This window comes from Gasterosteus aculeatus, chromosome 1 (assembly GCF_964276395.1).
Source record: "Gasterosteus aculeatus chromosome 1, fGasAcu3.hap1.1, whole genome shotgun sequence".
NCBI classification, from domain to species: Eukaryota; Metazoa; Chordata; class Actinopteri; order Perciformes; family Gasterosteidae; genus Gasterosteus; species Gasterosteus aculeatus.
The window spans coordinates 17,470,749-17,487,944 of NC_135688.1; the positions used below are offsets into that span (position 1 = coordinate 17,470,749).

At 44.1% G+C, this 17,196-nt stretch overlaps 1 protein-coding gene across 1 annotated transcript in view; it reads right to left on the reverse strand.

The window, feature by feature from the left end:
* Positions 1-17,196, reverse strand: part of tyw1 (tRNA-yW synthesizing protein 1 homolog (S. cerevisiae)) — a 41,958-nt gene that overhangs the window by 2,744 nt on the left and 22,018 nt on the right. The window contains 2 exon segments of the mRNA XM_040170933.2: positions 4,594-4,761; positions 14,801-14,911. Of these exon segments, the coding sequence (XP_040026867.2) occupies positions 4,594-4,761; positions 14,801-14,911 (279 nt within the window).

The window sequence follows — 17,196 nt, forward strand, 5'->3', positions numbered from 1 at the left end:
CTCGGAGAATTCTCTATTTTGCAAAATATTTTACTGTTCGTTTTGCATTTCACTTTGTAATTGTATTCCTTTTAATGTTGTTTAGTTATTAAATAAGTTTTGATTTTTGAATTTAAGCAAGCTGACTTTTGATTCTTTGTTTCCGGCCGGGACGAGAAAGGAGTGAGGCCTCCCTCGAGGGCTTTCTGAACCCTTAACATAACCTTAAATAACTTCTGTTCTGATCTGGAGCTGTATAGAAAAAATAAGATGAAACAAAATTAACTTGACCTTTGTCGACGGGAGGGGGCGGGGTCGCCCCATAATATGGAATGGGAAAACCATATTTCCCGCTCCGAATGCAAAGATGACAAAGACTGAAGAAACCTAGCATTACACAACACGCAACCTTTTCCTCTGCAGTCCCATCTTTAAAATAGTCCTTGATGGCTTTCATGCCCCTTGCATTTTGTTTCGTTTTTTATGTAATTTGGGAAATGGCCTCTCATGGACAATTGTTGTGCCTCTAGCTCTCAGAGTTGAGCATTTTAAAAGGTCGGAGGCTGCTCTGGCCCGCCGGCCCCCGCGTGTGCACAGCGGCGTCCTTTAGAATCCTGAGGGACTCGGGCTGGGATGTTATTCTCAAGACGGACGTGGAGGAGCTTTTCATCACGTCGCCGACAATCTCAGAGAAGCAGCAGCTCGAAAAAAGACACAAATATAGTAATTGAGGAGGTTTTTGCCAAGTTACAGTTAAGTAAAGATGAGCCTTTTTTAACGGCAACCCCACTGCAGCGATAATGAGGCATTAGAAAGAGGAGTTGTGGTGGGGAGGGGGGGGGGGGCTATTGGCAAACAATTCCGGTCTCCAAGCAACAAGGCGAAGCTGTATCGTCTGGGATGAGAACACCTGTTGTTTCCACCAGCGGAGCCGATCACCGGGGCGGCTTCTTCTCTGAGCACCGCGAGGGGCCCGGGAGGGTGTGTGGGGGGGTGGGGGGTAGGGGGGCCACATCATGTGTGCGCACGGGTCAATGAGCCGTGCAGCGCATTCACACACAATCAAAGAACTAATGGAGGGCCATCGTCACACCTCGTCTCCGTCTTCAGGAAATGAGACTCTCTGCTGCACTGCAGAGACCTTTCTGCAAAGTGGTGTTTCAACCAACTGAGGAGGATCAATACATAAACCGCTTTAGTCTCGCTTGTCAAAAGATCACAATACCGTATACAATCGTAATTTCCTGTGCAACTTTGAAGGTCATCCAGTCATTTGCATTGAACTGACAGGATCATGAATGCAGCAGAAGTGAATGTAGTTAGCAATAGCGATGGATTGATTAGTTTTCTAATTGATAAATCAATTCTAAGAAAGAAATAAACAACAGTGAGTAATCAGTAATCAGTGAGTTGCAGCACTTTGAGAAGCTTAAATAATCAGTCAATTATGCATCTTTAACATCATTGTTGTCCCTTTAAGAAAGAAGGAACACAAGTAAGTCTGTCAGGGATAACTTCATTGAGACAGGTCGACTGATTTGAGAGTCAACAGGTTTTTCAGAAGGAGCATCCACTGTGACTATGGCGTTTTCTTAACCGCGTCCTGACTGAGATGAATTGGAAATGATAGAGGAGGGCGGCGAGGCAAGGAGGGACCAAAGAAAGGGAGATGAAAGAGAACAGGCAGAGAAAGTAGGACGAGGGGCGAGAGAGGTAGAGAAATGCCTATCAGCGGGGAGAATCCCAGGGAGAGGAACTAATGATGATGATGTGTCAGTGCAGGGAGGATCTATCACCCACACACACCTCTGCTGTCTGTTAAAGAACAACATCAAATGGTGATATTGTCCAACTTGAACTAGAAGATCTGAGGACAGTGCAGTAAGCGCACACACGATACCAGTGTGATGCATTTTAAACTCTGCCGTTACGCCAAGTTAAAATTCGGCATTCTCTTCCTGCTGAAAGTGTGTTGCTCGAAGAGACGTTCAGGATGCTGAAGACAAACAAGAGAAAAAGACCAGACCCTCCGTTGGAGGAAGCTGGAAGGGCCTCCAGCTCCCAAACTGCTGGATTATTGACGACGGCCCAAAAAGGAAGAATAGGTCAACATGAATTGGAAAACTAAAAGAGAAATGTCGCAGTACGGCAGTATGTGTGTGTGTGTGTTTGGAATGAAAGCTCCTCCTAGTGAAAAGCACCTTTCCTCTCCCGCTGGCTGGTTAACAGGCAGACAGATGCTGCTTCAGAGCAGCGAGCACTCAGAATGAGAGGGAATGTTGAGGAGGAGGTGAATGAACGAAGGGGTCCGACGCGGCCGCACAAATGGCCACCGTTGTGTTAGCGTTGGTGAGAGAACGATTGAGGGATGAAAGACGAGACACAAGAGGAAAGAAGAGGAACCCGTCATATTACTGTACAACCAGACATTAACAATGACTCTCATGCTGCTGTGATGTCCGTATAAAAATAAAGTTTAAATGAATTAATGATCAGGAGTCCTCGCTGGTGTGTGAGGAACAAAGGGAACAACTAGACGTTTGACGTCGGGTGATCGATGTGTGTGTGTGTGTGTGTGTAATTATAGTGACAGTGATAATTGAGTTAATTCACGGGCCTACATGTCAGTTCAACCAGAGGCCTCATTGCTGAAAACAATTACATCTGAAACACCATTTCATCTCAGTTCAAGGTGACTTTTAGAATAGTTGGTATAACAGAAAAACATGATTCATAACTTGGTTATGCAAAAAATAATCCCATCTGATTTTAGGAAGGTACTTTTGCCATCACAGAACCTTCTTAACTTTTGTTTTGGTAGGTCTGTATGTAAATTGAAAAAAGGGCACAACATGAAGACGATAACATAGTGACTAAAGGCACTTAAACCTTATGGTGATGCTTTAAACTGGACGAACAGGAAGAGTGCTGACTGACAAATGCACAGTTATAGTAACGATTAAAGTTAAGATCAGAGGAAGGAAAGGCGCCTGACAAAGAACCATCATATGAGGGATTGCTTCACTAATAAAAAAGTACAATTTTCCCATCATTGAATCTCTATTTACGATAGGACAAGCAGTTCTGTGATGAGGCAGAAAATAAGCACGCAAGTCGTTGTCCTTGTTACTGCGATGTTTAAATTGATAAACTCCATGTGTCCGTCTTCTGACAACTAGTGTAATAAATGAGGTTTTATTGTTCACAGAGCCTCCCCTTGACGAGCTTCTTAAAGCCCAGTTGTTTCTAGTCAGCACTTTGTGGTTTGCTGCGAGAGGCGAGAGTGCAGTTTTGATTGTGTCGCAGGACATAGTGGTTCCACGGCTGTGTAGTTGTGCGAGGAGCCAAATTGTGATCGCCACTTGCTAACGTGCGCACCGCCCAGTTGCCTTGGGGTTATTTGGGTTAGAGCAGGGGTGTCAAACTCAATTGCACACGGGGCCAAAATTCAAAACACACTTCAGGTCGCGGGCCGAACAGAATAAACATTTATTGAACACACTAAAACTAAAATTTTCTTTTAACATAAATATAAATACAAACAGACAGGAATTTTATTCTGCAATAAATAAACTTAAACTTAACTTAACTTAAAATATCTTGCTCTCCATAAAAATATATCCAGTCAAAATTATACAAGTTAGAAATATGAACATGCTGCAAAACAAAACCTGGAACTATAAATAAAATGTGTGCTTTTCAGAAATAACAAATAACGATTCAAAACATTCAGTTTTCTTTGCTCTTATGCCATTTTATCAGAGCTGGATGCTTTGCATCTTTTTTTGGCAAAGTTGGTTTATGTTTGGCGCGAGGTCCCGTGTTGTGGAGACTCTCAGGATGGACTGAAGGTGCTCATCAGTGAGACGACTCCTGTGTGCTGTTTTGTTTGTCTTCATCACTGAGAACAGCTTCTCACACAGATATGTGCTACCAAACACGCACAAGGTTCGAGCCGCATGTAGACGGAGCTGGGACATTGTTGCGGGACTGGAGTGAATAAACAGTGTCGTACTTTGTCTTTAGTGTCCCATCACACTGCAGCTCAATCAGCTCCATCTGAATCTGCACAGGTGCAGTTTCCACGTCGACGGCAAATGGGTTGCCAAACAACTCAAAATTCTTTTTTTGTTCCTCAAAATCACCAAAGCGCCGTGCGAACTCCGTGCGCAGTGCGCTCAGTTTATCAGCAAAGTGCGTATTTGGGAACACCGCTGTGCCGCATTACTTGGCAACAGGGACAGTGGGGCAAGTTGCACTGGTTCATTTGTGTCTTCCATAAAATCAGCTTCACTTGAAATGCCTTCACTGCGTCATACATGTCAGTGATCATGCGGTTGCGTCCCTGGAGCTGGAGGTTTAAGGCATTGAGACGTGCGGTTATGTCAGCCAGAAACGCCACGGAAAGCGCTCGGCAAGGCAGCTGAAGCGCTGCATTATGGGATCTGTAGTTTATTTTGTTATCAGCGCTTCATATCGTCGGGCCATTGGTAACAATAATATAAAATGATCTCGCGGGCCAGATATAATTGCATGCCGGGCCGGATATGGCCCGCGGGCCTTGAGTTTGACATATATGGGTTAGAGGGTCGTCTGGAGCCCCGCCCCTCTTACCTTGGTGTGCGCCAGGAGCAGACAGTTGGAGTGCTCGTGTTCACAGGCGATCTCGTACTGAGGCAGCATGTCGGCCAGCTGCTGGACGAAGGAGACCACCTCCTGGTGCCAGGGCACATTGGCCATGGTCAGACTGCTGGCGGCGCTTTCCCCGCAGTACGTCACTCCCTGCACGCACACAAACACACACACACACACAGCAATTCACCCATGAAAAAGAAACAAGTAAGAGGCTTGACCCGTACCAGACCTCCGGGCCCGATAGAAACATATCAAATAGGACTTCTTTAAACGTTCCGTTATAGAGAACGTTAACCCTAACAGTGCATATGAAAAATCACCCGTAATAACTACTAATATCACTATATCATGAACAAATGAACGTATCAGATATAACTCATATTATTATTATTATTCCAGGTCAATGGAATGTTGATGATTGACAGAAAGGCGTCATGCACAGCAGTAGCTTGAGGGTCTACATCTTCCCAGCCAGTGGGTGTGGGAAATACAGCAGGAAGCGTTAAACCATCTGGTCTCGGCCATGAACATCAATCAATTTGGACGCTGAGTGTTTTCAGATCAATGGCTGCTGTGCTGTGGTTACAAGCCACGAGCAGGGAAAGGCAATGAGAGGCAGAACAACAGCTCCCCATGGCAGAGACGGGCGATTGACGGGTGGTGGGCGGAGAGCAGGGAGCTGTGAGGGAGCCTGTTTGTTGGAAGGGAAGGACTCTGCGGGGGGCTCCACGCCAGGGCACTCAGTGATAATCAAGGGTTCAATGCTTCAAGGTCATTTATTGTCATCATGCAACGCAGGGATGCACCACGAGATTCAGCCGTAGCTCCATTTGTCCCACAAAACACGTCACACGGTGTGGATCCCAGTGAGTCCTTCGGAGCATCGTGATCCTGTCAAAGTCTGCTGCACTCCGAGCGCTTCCATTTCCACATGTTGATGAATGTTTTCTCTTGGATGCCAAAAGTGATGAACACGAAAAAAAGCTAAGACAAAAGAAAAAGCAATGCAAAATTCATGAGTAGGGCTGGGCGGATTTCCTTACGTTGAGCTGAAACGACGGCTGTTGCTTTTCGACAGGCAGCTGGGCGCGTTGTGGTCGGAGCTCTCTTACGTGTGTTGAGATTGAGTCACGATTATAACTTTGTAACAATGAACAACCTACAACAAATGCTCTTTAACAGGGTAAAACACCACGGCTTGTGACACATTAACAATTTGTAACACTAATAATAGTCCATAAAAAGGTAGACATGAAATGACCCCGGCATGCTGGGTAGAGCTCGCCCGCTATCACAAGAAGACACTCCGTCACTACATGAAAACACGGAAAAGAGCGATGCAGGAGGAATAACGAGAGACCAGAGATGCAGAAACACAACTTGTGCCCAAGGAAGGAGCTGTGTCTCTTTGGAGGGTTTTTGTTTTTGAAAAAGCTGACGTAAGTTAGATCAGAAAACGATTTATTGCAAAGTCCGTCGAGCCGCTGGTCTTTCCTCTGGTGGCAACACTAGCAGCCACAACAGCTTACACCATTACAAGCTTACTCACAGCCGGTTGCGAGCGAGTTGGACAGAGAGCGGTGAACAACAAGCGATGAACAGCTGTTCGGGTAGCCGGCCGTCCTTTTCGGGGTCAATGAATTAATGTGTTTACTTGTAATGATTGTGATGATACCGTCAGAATCTCACAAAATGCTGTGATATGAGTTTTGGCCACAGAGCCCAGTCATATTGATGAGCACTGTCGTCTGCTGCGCATCTGCGCACCTTTGTCGCCATGACGACATCATCATATCTGAGCGGCACCAGCAATCATAAGATGGCTCATTACTGGGCAGTGACATCCGTTTAAGAGCACTAGTCTCAGTCCGAGACAATCATACTCCTTCAATTCATTAGAAAATGTATCCTATTACAATGACATTCTTCTCACACACACACACACACACCAGAATTGATTGTGCAAGTTGCCGTGAACAGTTTTTATTTTTATTTATATTACACAAATATAAATTTGTTACAACCGGACATAAGCAAACATTCAATCCTGCTTCATTACATATTATTAGTTGTTGATGCAGATCTCTCATTTATTTACAGGCCTCTTTTTTGGGACCGTTAAAATGGTTTGAACGAGGCCATGTGAAAAGCCCCTGTGGACGTTTCCACTTCATCCCTCAGCACTATTCTGCAAATGATCCCTACTGCCAAATGAACCGAACACTGAAAAAAAGCATCCACCAGAGAAGACTAGAAACCAAACGTTTCAGCAGGCATCATAACTCTACCAATGGCAGGCTAGCTTACTAAATAAATAAAAGGAGGCCTTTGGACCTGTGCAAACGAGGAACACTCACTCCGCCTCTTTACCTATTTACGCGCTTTCCTCACACACAAAAAAACAAACACGTTCTGACCACTTTCCTCCACTCTCCCAACTATTTCCCACCTGCTGGAGCCCGTCCAACGCGCTCTCTGCATCCAGCCGTAACTGGGGGGGGAGTTTTGGACAGAATTGATGGGAGACTTGTGGTAGTGTTCTCAGCCTCCCCCAGAGGCCCTGCTGAATACAGATTGACCATCTGGGACTCCGGACACATCACCAGGAACCCGCCCGAGAGCAGGACGAGGCCTCAGAGGTACAAGAAGGGAATAACTGGGTGGAGGGACTGTGAGAGGGTGGGACACGCAATGGAGACTGAGGGGAGTGACCGGAGGGGTGGAGACTAATTTGTGAAGTGTCCACTTGCCGGTGGACTAGGACTCTTTTTCCTGTTGGACTCCCACACTGCAGCCGACATTCCCTGATCGATTCCACCTTTTGGAATGATGGGCTTTTTATTTGTTGGCATTTCATGCATGCACATTATTTCCGCCGATTAACAGTTAATTGTCAGCTAACGCCGGAGAAAAATCTGAAGTTAACCACCAGATTTTTTAGGGAGGTTGAGATGTAGATAGATAGCTAGATTCTAGAGCTCGACCCACAACTTATTTGTGAAGGCCGACCCAACAGTCCGATACCTGCGGGGATCTGGAACTGAACATCAATTACCATTACCGTACAACGTTATTATCAGGGCTGTCTTAAAATATTGTGTTAAAATATTAACTAATCAATGCACATTTTGAAATTCATTAATCTCGATTAATGACGATATTCGTTTTTCTTCTAAAGACTAAATCTTAATCCTAAATTAAAAAGTTTCTAAAAGTAATCACTTTAGAAAGTGTGTATTTTAGACACTGTTGGTTAATTGTTAATGCTATTTTAAACACAAAACTACACACGTGATCATTTTGGAGGCAGAATTTCACCGGGTGGAACCTGTTGAACTAGCGACTCTTCCTGTTGTCCTCGTGAACTTTGCTCTCAACTCTCCATCATTTAACGGCTGTGTTTGAAGTGCAAACAATCTCCCCACATTTAGCCAGGACGCTTTCAAACCACGGCCTTTTAGGGAGAGTGTTGGTCCTCTGCCGACAGCGTGCCGCGCAGGGTGGATGTTGAGATGGAAGTTGCCTAGCAGCCAGTTTAGCCTAGCAGCTAGCTTAGCTTAACCTAGCAGCCAGCTTAGCCTAGCAGTGCTTTAAGTGGTCCGTTTGACACTCACCCCCCTTCTGTTTGACACGTGGAGTAATTCCTCCACAGTTCTACGCTGTGTGTCGCGCCTCTGTTTTGTCAGTTTTACTTCCAACGCAAAAAGCTCTCTCCATCTTGATGTAACTGACTGCAGCTAGCGGCCGTTTTGTTGCTGCGGTCAACTTCCGTTCATTTGTTTACTGCCAGGACCGGAAGTAAACAAATGAACTTTAACTACGTTGAAATATTTTGTTGCATTAATCTAGGCCATATTAACCGCATAGATTAACGCGTTATTGTTGACAGGCCCAGTTATTGTTGCTATGTAAGCCCTGGTCTCCCATTAGTCAGGGCTAATTTGAGAGCTACTGAAATGATGGTGGCAGTAAGATGGATTCCTGCCCCACTTCTTCCACTGAAGGATTTCTCCATCTGCTGGGGACGCTCCAATCATTGAGCTCACCAAGACGCAGTCCAGAGCTCAGCAGGCAGTTCATCTGGTCAGTAATGAAGAACACGCTGCTCATTAGGCAGAGGAAGAGAAGAGCTGTACTGTAAGAGGACACGGCTCACAGATGAAAGACCACGGGGGCTCAGCCGGACGGCGACCCGTTATCTGATGCCAGGGAGACCGATGAAGTGACGGATCGTCAGGATCAAAAGGGAGAGTTCATTGGGATTTTCAACGACCTGAAGGTCAGACTGAGGAAATGAAACACTAAGCAGAATTCATGAAAACAGAGAGATTAATCTTGGAGTTTTGGACAAAGGCCAAGTCAAAAGCCGGGTATGAAATACGAAAAGGAAAACAGTGCTGCTCTCTAGCAAATTACTATTTGCTCCTGTTGTTAACGCCAGTAAACCTTAAATTTGTTTTCCACTAATGGTTGATAAAACAGATAAACGGGCTGGTCTATTCAATTTTTGAGCTTGAAATAATTATAGAGCTTGTTGGACTTTGAAAACATTCTCCCACATGACCCGAAGGAGGTTTCTGCGTGTCGATACAAATGATATCCGTATCCATAGTCATGTATGTCCCACAGGGATTAGGATGCACAGATGCTACCAGCAACTCTGGGAGGTAAAATGACATAATATCTCAAACATCGTGTAAACGCAAAATCTGTTCTACGTTGCCCTCACACAGCCCTTTGAAGCCCTCTTTAAAATACCAGAGTCCTTTGGTAAGAACTGGAAGATTACATTGCAGCATGTTGGGAGAAGATATACAACATCCTTCTAGTTATTTCCAAACCAAGAAAATCCTTACATTGGAGCAGACAGAACCAGAATATGTGGATCATCATAATTATTGAATCCATTGATTAACAATACAGGGGTTTTTGTGTCTATGGGTTTATGCTTTTTTGTTTCCCTCTTCACATCCTTCGGCACGTTCTCTTTGTCAACGCACAGCTTTTTTATTTTACACAAAAGTGTGAGTGTGGCTTGATTATGCTAACATCTCAGTTACAGTTTAAAGTCTGTGTGCGACCCCCGCAGAGACACACGTGATGGTATCACTGATTGCCAGTCCGATCCAGTCCAATGCTCCCTGCGGCCTTGTTATGCTCCCTCTGATATAACAAAATGCCACATGGATCAATACTCACTCCTACGAGAAATCTTTAATAGAATATCCAGCTCTCAGTCTCAGGGGTGAACTTAGATTTTTTTTTTTTTTCTCCCAGTCGTTAAAAGCACAATGTAAAACCCGGCGGGAAGCAGAGACGGTCTTATTGATTATTCAGAAACAAAGTAGACCATGTAAGTAGACCGGCTTAATGTAGAGGAAAAAAGAAGAGGAGATGGAGATGAGGATCCTTTTATTGCCACACAGCCGCTCAAAATCATTGTTGCGCAGATTGCAAAAGAAAAGAATTTCTTTGACAACACCTGACAAAACTTGAGCAGAGCAGAGCAAAGGGGATCGAACGAGGCAGAGCGCGAAAGAAGTGAAGCGGAAGTAAACAGAAGTGAGCTGAACAAGGATGCACCGCTAAACCGCACACATTAGAGGGCGGAGGAGTTTGGGTGGAACCCCCAATATATCTGGGCACCCCACCCAAATTGAATGTAGTCGTGTGTGCGAAGAAGTCTGATTGTATAGAAAGCTCTGAGAAAGCCCCCTACTTCCCTCTTGATTTATTCCCTCGCTAAACCGTGTAAACATGAGTTCACCATTCAGAGTCAGATGAAGAGAATGCTGTAGAGGGGGCTTAATGTGATTGACAGGTTACTTCCCGCTACCACAGACTTCTCTTCGTCCCTTTTCTGCTTTCCCAATATAGTAACTGTTCACTGGTTGAAGAAAAAACATGCTGACAGCCGTGACAGTGGCTTACTAAGCTGCTTACCACTTTATGTGCCGGTTATGAACGGCGGCAAAGATATTTCCCCTGATGGGCAACGGACGGACGCGAGGAAACGAAGACTTTAGACGCATTAGGGCGGATAATTGATGAAGAGTGTGAGCTCGTTAACTTTAATATGGGAATGTGCTGCCAGGCCATTAAGATTCCCCAAAACACACAAAAAAAATCTCAATCTGATTAATTTTCAGTGGATTTGCAAATCATAAAGACAATTTTGGACAGTTCAATAATAGGTTACGTATCTAGTAGCACCGTAAAGAATCTTCTTTCTTCTTATTGACCAGGATGTGTCCTTCAACTCGATACAAAATATATTAAATAAATCAGGCACTTTCGGTCCAAAGTGATGCAGAAAATGTGTCATGTGTTTGTTACTTCTAGACTAGATCACTGCAATTCTGTATTATCAGGCTGCTCTTATAAGTCTCTTAAGAGTGCTCCAGCGACCAGAACTAAGAAAGGGGATCATATTACTCCTGTATTAGCTGCTCTGCACTGGCTCCCTGTTAAATCAAGAATAGAATTGAAGGTTCTTCTTCCCACATGCAAGGCACTTGCTGGTGAGGCACCGTCTTACCTTAAGGAGCTCATAACACCATTTTGTCCTACTAGAGAGCTGCACACTTGAACAACACACTCAAGTTATCCTGGACCAGCCCTTAGATAAGCTGCCAACGGCCCAGACTGCCGGGGGATTTCTTAGGACAGACCAAGCCACTCTCGCTCTCTTTCTATAATAATTAAATCACTAATTTAGCTTCTTCCCCAGAGTTTTTGTGCTTTTTCGCCTTGCAGGTTTCCATGGATTATGGTTAAATCTGGACTCTGGTCCTACCTCCTACCAAGGCCCCGCTGACACCTTCCGCTTCGAACACCATTATTAGTCCCATTTTTATTACTGTAGACATTCATGCACGGTCTGGTCCCTGTTCCTGCCTCCTGCCTCGGCCCGGCTGCTGCTGTCAGTATTAATATTAACCACATTACTAGTACTGTAATCACAAACCAACATTACCAACTTGGCGTCTTTCCAGTCTTTGTAATTTGGGGTATGCAAAATAAAAAAATAAAATGAATTTAATTCAAATCTGGTAAAAGATCTGGTGATTATTAAATTTGATTTAAGTGTGAGCTGTGAGATAAGCTTGACTGGAATGTTTTTATAGGGCTGTCAAAATAACGCGTTAATCTATCCAGCTTATTAGTGCAATCAAATATTTTAACGCAGTTAACGCAGCTTTGTTTACTTCTGGTGTGCGTTGACCCCTGACCCCGCCGCGCCCCTGCGGTCAGTTAGATTGGAGAGATCGAGACGGTAGTTGAAGTTGAAGATGGAGAGCAAACAGAGGTGCGACAAAAAGGTGAGAACTAAGCGATAAGCTAGCTGCTAGGCTACTTCCATCTCCCTACCCTGCGCGGCACACAGTCTGCAGAGGACCACCACGGTGTCCCTAAAAGACAGTGGTTTGGAAAACATCCTGGCGTCCTGGTCAAATGACATTGTTTGCACTTCAAACACAGCCGTCAAATGATTGAGAGTTGAGAGAAAAGTGCACGAGGACAACAGTCGCTAGTTCAACATGTTCCACCCGGTGGAATTCTGCCTCTATGATGATCAAATGTGTGTAGTTTCATGTTTAAAAAAATACAATTGAGTGACGAGTGTCTAACATACCCGCTTTCTGAAGGAATTACTTTTGAGATTCATTTCTAAGATTTAGTCTTTAGAAGAAAGAAAAAAAAACTTAATTGCCAAAATGTGAGATTAACTAATTAATGAACTATAAAATTAAGTAATTAATCTATTGACAGCCCAAGTTTTTTATCTTCACTGTACTGCAGCGCTGGCTAACTGATGATCTGCAGATAGGGCTGGAGGCTTATTGAGAACAGTTAAATCAACATTACTTGCATGCGCCTGCACACCCTCGACAAAATAAGTTTCAAAACTAATTCTGGTGTGCTGTTATTTCTGCAGCATCAGCACCATGAATTAACACCAGAGGAGAGGAACTTTGAAAGGGAGATAACCTCAACAAGGTCTTTGCTGCTTTACAGAAAATAGATCAATGAGTAAGCCTCCCAATTAAATACATATTTTCAATGAAATATAAATGAAACAGTGTAATTACACTTTCTCGCTACTCTCTCTCGGAGATGACCGCACTTCAAAAGTGAGCCAAACCGACCCATCTCTGCCGTCTTCAGTAGACTACAAAAAGGAGGCAAATAGAATATCTTTGAAAGTATGGGCTGGTATAGAATCTTACACAGGTGTGACTACGTAAACATGGTAAATGTCAATGAGTGGAGAAACATAAGAAGGCAAAGGGTTTATAATGTACAGTTGGAAGCTGTGTGCGAGTGAGGCACAACACCGAAAAAAGGCTCCCACTGCTGGATGGGAGCGTTCTCGGGTTCAGACTTTGTAACTTCCACTGCTTTATCGAGACCATTCAGCTCAGCCAACCAAGCCAGCAGAGACACAAGTGCGATGGAACTCTGTTTCCAGGCAGCCTGAGGCGGGCTCTGGATTGTGTGAGGAGGTATTCCCATGCGAGCGCTCCGTGTGGGGCGAGGCGCTGCCTGCATGGCAACTGTGTCGGTCCAGGGTTGCACTTGCTCAGTAGCGACTCGGGCCGCATGTGCGGATCGGGTGGCGAGGGACACATTGAGCAGAGAAAAGACGAGCAATATCGAGACAGACTTGCATACTCACCCAAACCTGATTAACCACTTTGTGCTGCATCTGAGGTTTAATAATACTGGTGTAGGATCAACTCTTAGAGGGGCAGGGGGGCAGGATGAGAACGAGCAGATCCCCCGCGCTCACCAATTATCTCACACCCCCGCAGTGCAATGAAAATAGAAATCAAGTGAACCTCAGTTTAAGTTGTCAGGCCTCTCCTCTCTCTGCTATCTGAGGTAGAGGCCATTAATTGGCCTAATTTTTTTTTATTTATTTTTTTTATTTTTATAAAGGAGTCCAGGCAACGTTTGAAAAGAGCAGAGAATGAACTGCACCAGACAGCAAATTCACAGAACTGTTTTTACAGGGAGGAGGCAGAATACTAAAAATAAAAAGAATGAAAGTCCCTACTGTTTTGTTTTATGCTCAAAAGGGAGAATACACTTAAAAGAGGGAAGAAATGCACCACATGCAATAACAAAGAACAGCCCCCCCAAAAGCTAAAAGTCTTTTAAAAAATGTGCATGGTCAGATATCATCAGAAGTAGCAGCTAGATGGGAAGAAATGTGCAGTTCACGTAGAGAAGCTCATTAAAAAGCAGTCTGGACCCACCACAAACAAATAAATCACACCACAGCATGAAACATGATGATTACTACAGCGCTCTCAGGTTAGGATTCTGTAACTATAAATGCTTGGTTGGGATTAGCTCAGCCAACCGAGCCTGCACACGTGGGTAAAAATGATTACTACAGAGGCATCAGCTGCCGTACCGCCCGACTACAGATGAAACCACGCTACTGTCAAACCCGTGAATGGGTTTCAAAGTTCTTAAATAATGAAAAGTTTTAGATAACCAACAAAAGTCTTTAGTCTCGAAGTGAGAGTAATCGTGGTGTTTGATAGGGTCTTTTGTGGCCTGTTCTTTTCGAACAAAACAAAAATTTGAAATGATGGATGACCTGAGGAAAGTGTTCAGTTGGAATAATATTTTTTCTCTTGGTTCCCTTTGATGTAGGAGTTGGTGGAGAGCCAGAGACACAAGCGAGAGAGATGCTGACTCAATTCCATTGGAAATATTTTGGTTTGTTAATTGGTTCAACTAAATCAATATACATCTTTCTCATTAAATTGCCATGTAATTCTACTTGAATATAGTAACACTATATTTCTGTGACAAAGGCAGTCCTTTACATCAAGTTATTTTATTTATTTATTCTTTAAATACAGGATGTGCGGTGGGAGACATCAAAGATTTCCTCTCACTGATTATTGCCGCAGAATGCAGCCAGCGCCACCGGCTCACTTGTTTTATGAAAACTCATTAGTGAGGAGCAAATGTGAAAGGCTTTGCTATGAAGGGGTTTACTCTAGACACACATCCGAGCTCAGTACCGGAAGAAACAGAGCAATCGAGAAATATAGAAACATTTGGTGGAGAAGACTACATTAGCTGCACTGGGAAAATAACTGATAAATAAGGCAATGCAATAGGAAATGGGATCAGACACAAAGCGGCGGCCGCTGAACCCTACCTTGACCTCAATGAAGTCCGGCTGGCCCAAAGCAATGAGCTCTGAGTAAGACTGCATCTCCTCCACGTTCCAGGCCTTCACCAGCGTCAGTCTGTACACCGTCCTTTGTCTCTGGATGGACAACAGGGGAAGAAATGAACACAGGGCTTTGGTGGAGGAACAGCGCGCTGCATATTTAGCATTAGAGGAGTAAGGAAAGGTCTCCAACTACCACATCCAGTAAACACAGAGCATATATTGGGAGCCAACAACACATTTGTGCAGATTTTTCACAGCTAAACTGAACAGAATTAGAATTAGATTAAGTGTTACAACGAGTGCTGCTATTGAATCAGTGTTTTGCCACAAATACACAGCGAAAGAAAAAACAAGTCACATCTCACAGACGACCCGTCGACCCCCTTTCTGCCTTCTGTTGGTTCAGGGCGGCTTTGTGTGTCTGCTAATGCGCAACGACTGCTGCTCTGCATTGGACATGTGGAGTCATTCACATGCTGATCGCAGCCAATCTGGGCCCTTTTTTTTTTATAAAGTCGTTTCCATCATTTGACACCTGTGTTTTATTTTATATATCATTTTATATCCTTTTATTAATTTATTTGTACATTATTCTCCTTTGTTCCATGTATGCACCACCCAGCATGACAATTTCATACGTACAACATACCTGACGAATAAATGATTCCGATTCAAGAGATTTCCAATGATTTTGTTTAATTAACAGTCAGAAAGCTGTCAAAAATATCCCAACCCACATTGAAAAGAATACTGGACCTCCGACGAATAGTTAGCGAGCAAACAGGGAAGGTAGCAAGGAAGCAAGTTATGTGCGCATTGTATGAAACCAGGTTTCATACAGTTTTTCCTGACATTTGTTACATTAATCATTTGTAGGTTGACAAACTTTAATGTAGGCCTACTCATTAATAAGAAAAAACCTAACCAAAATAAAAGTAGAAAGTAAATCAAATTTGAATTTTGTCGAGGCCACGCAAACCTGATCTGGTGCTGAGCCGACTAAAGCAGAAGAAAAAATATCGTTGCTCACAACTGAATGATGTCGATTTACAGGAGAATAGAATAATAATAAGGATTATTGAGGATTATGGAGAACGAGATGGAGCAGAAGAAAGACGGAGGGAAGCCTGCGAGATGAAAGGGGGAGAACAGTGAGGACGTGAGACAAAAGGACGGGACATAAGGACAAGCAGAGGACAACAGGAGAGGCGAGAGCAGGCTTTGATTTCCTCACGCTCTCACCAGCAGCTCATCTGCTACCCTGCGTCCGCTCAGACCAGTGGGGGGGGCGTGGGGGGGTAATTGGCCAGTGGAAGCAGGGAGCGGAGGTATTTCAGGCTGCCTGTATTCCAAATCCGGAAGTCAGCCACAACTTCATCAAGCCCCTCCTGTGCACTGTGCAGGGGGGGCAAGGTGGAGGAGAACAGAGGGTGGATGACTAAGCACACAGAGAAATGGAGACAGGAGGTGGGGCACAGAAAGGGAAAGTTGATTTGTGTAACTAAGTTTATATATATATTATTTTTACTAGGTCATCAATATGCTCAGTAATGACAAGGTGTTCAAAAACAACACAACGTTGTAGGTTTATGTTTCTGCCCGAAAATGTTCCCCACTAGCTGCGTCCACAGTCCATCCCAGCTGGGCTTGAATAATCCTGTTCTCTACTATATTCTAGATTCCTGTTATATGCTGTTGCAAAAAACAAAAATGGTAAAAACGTCCCATGAAAAGTTTCCGGAAAGTTTTTTGCCTTTGCAATGGTACATTCAAACCATCGCGCTCCATCCTACTCCGTCCATACTTCAATATGCCATCTCCTTCCACAGAGATGAACACACCCTTTAAACCACGTCTCTCCTCACCGATGTCAATTCAATAACCATGAGAATCTATTCAAGGGAAAGAAACCAATAGTAAACTCCAAGGAGGTAAAGCTCACACTTTGCTGGCAGCCACAATTAACTCTTGCCCCGACAAAGGATCAAAGACCCAAACAGCCCCAAAAATCTTTACCATAATAATTGTTATGCCCCAAAGAGTCCAGAGAAGAGAAGCTGCACACGAGAAATTTGGTTTCATCCTCCTCGGTTGATTGACTTTCAATTCTCTAAGGATCAATTAAAGAGTGATTCACCGCTCTGGCTCAAAACCCCACATACATTAATATTGACTACTTTCCATTTATTATTTTCCTCACCCTGCTTGAGTTTTCCTTTCTCTGTAGCTCCCTCCATCTCTCCCCCAAGGCGAGTCGGGGGTGAATGGAGGGGAGTGTGGAATAAAAATCAGACACAATACGGGAGAGTTTTCGCCCCAAGAGGAAACAAATAGCAAAGAAATAGAGGTTTGTTTTTGTATCAATTATAAAAGCTTTC